This window comes from Camelina sativa, chromosome 17 (assembly GCF_000633955.1).
Source record: "Camelina sativa cultivar DH55 chromosome 17, Cs, whole genome shotgun sequence".
Classification (NCBI taxonomy): domain Eukaryota; kingdom Viridiplantae; phylum Streptophyta; class Magnoliopsida; order Brassicales; family Brassicaceae; genus Camelina; species Camelina sativa.
Window position 1 is genome coordinate 18,890,801 of NC_025701.1, and position 1,765 is coordinate 18,892,565.

The window sequence follows — 1,765 nt, forward strand, 5'->3', positions numbered from 1 at the left end:
TTTTTTTTTTTTTTTTTTTCTCTTTTTTTTTGCTGTCTATAAGAATCCATAATAGCTCAAGATGTTAAACAAATTTTGAATTTTGTGCTATTTTCTTGTAGTAATTGGTGAATTTCGTTGTTTGGTTTCGTTAGGGATCAATGATCAGAGGGGTTTGTTCACAAGTTTAATATGATTAGAATGTAAAAAATTGGTAAAAGGGAAATGTTAAGACATGTGTTCCATTATGTTCTTACTCTTACTTTAGATAACTCTTTGACATGTATGATATATACCAATAATATAGATTATTTAAAACTAGTTGTAGTATTTTTACTTTTCAAAGAACATGTCATGGATCAGCTAAATGCTTAATATGCTTTGTGAATATTTACAACCATTACTGATCAGGTTATCATCTTCCCACCCAAAATTGTAGGTGGAAAATGTCTCATCAATCTATATCTCTACTGAAAAATCTCAGTAAAATCACTACCGGGTCAGCAGAGCCGTGCGAAGATTAATTAGTATAAGAAGCGAACAAAAATAAAATGCCTTAGTTTAAATAAATAAAAATGTCCACAAAAATTTATCACATCTTCGTATAACAAAATTAAATAAAAAACAAATTAAAACAAATATTAGTTCTTAAACATTTGTTTTCTTTTTTATTACATTGCAATTTTAGGAAAAAACATTTAACCAAACAGAATAAATAGAAAAGAAAAAAAACATATAACTACAGTTTAAGTTTGATAGAATCAATTTGGTGAGAAAATGTTGATAGAAATATCTGTTACTGTGTTACCTTAACTAGAATGGAAAGATGACGCTTAAGGACCAAAGAGAAACCTATCAAAACTGAATTTGTAACCCTAATGTCTAGTTGTTTAATAGCGTAGGTGTCGTAAAAAAAACTTAAGCATAAGGTATGTGTCTAGTTCTTTTTAGTTCATTAACATACTAAGTCCATGTTTAAAATAAAATTGCAATATTATAAACCCATAGAGATAAACTATAGTATATGTGAGTATGTGACCTTAATAAATATATGCCCTAATTTTTTTTCAAATTTGGATGCCCGAAGCGGCTGCTTCTTTTTCTTCAACTGTTGCACGGCTGAATTCAGACCCGCTTCACAACATATATGCCTAGACCCGTTACGGTTATCCACAGCAATGTGACAAACGCGGTGCACCAGGTGTTGGAAGCAATGCACGCACCGGTCTACTTTGAGACATATGATATAATGGGAAATATGAATCATTTCCCGCGGGAAGTGGTGGAGTCGATACTGCGGAACAAAGTGTGTTTAGATGGTCGACTCAAGACCTCCTTGTGTGCTGGTAAAAGAGAGGAGCTTGACCTTTTTGCATCTCTTGTCAACTGCTTCAATCTGAACGGTCAGCCGAGTCGCCACCAGAAGGTTGACATTGTGGTAATCAGAGAAAGCACGGAAGGTGGATATGCAGGGCGTGAGCATGAAGTTGTTCCCGGTGTCATTGAGAACTTTCAGGTGACAATGACAAAGTTTTGGTCGGATCGTATCGCAAAGTATGCTTTTGAATATGCTCGACTGAGCCAGAGGAAGAAAGTTACAGCAGTTCACAACAAGGGAAAACTAGCTGATGCATTCTTCTTGAAATCTTGTCAAGAAGCTGCTAAATTGTATCCAAGCATCACCTACGGCGAAATTTCTGTTAATAAATGCTGTTTGCAACTTGTAGAAAAACCAGAGCGGTTCGACATCATTGTAACTCCGAATCTCTACGGGAATCTAATTATA

At 34.4% G+C, this 1,765-nt stretch overlaps 1 protein-coding gene across 2 annotated transcripts in view; it reads left to right on the plus strand.

Annotated features, from left to right (window-relative positions):
• The window catches only part of LOC104757617 (putative isocitrate dehydrogenase [NAD] subunit-like 4), a 2,812-nt gene continuing 1,472 nt past the window's right edge, over positions 426–1,765 (plus strand). Inside the window, exons 1-2 of one of the 2 annotated variants that reach the window (XM_010480368.2) lie at positions 426–486; positions 1,104–1,726. In XM_010480368.2, coding sequence (XP_010478670.1) covers positions 426–486; positions 1,104–1,726 — 684 coding nt within the window. Of the gene's footprint in view, positions 487–1,100; positions 1,727–1,765 lie in introns of both variants that reach the window. The other variant, XM_010480367.2, reaches the window with a different exon arrangement.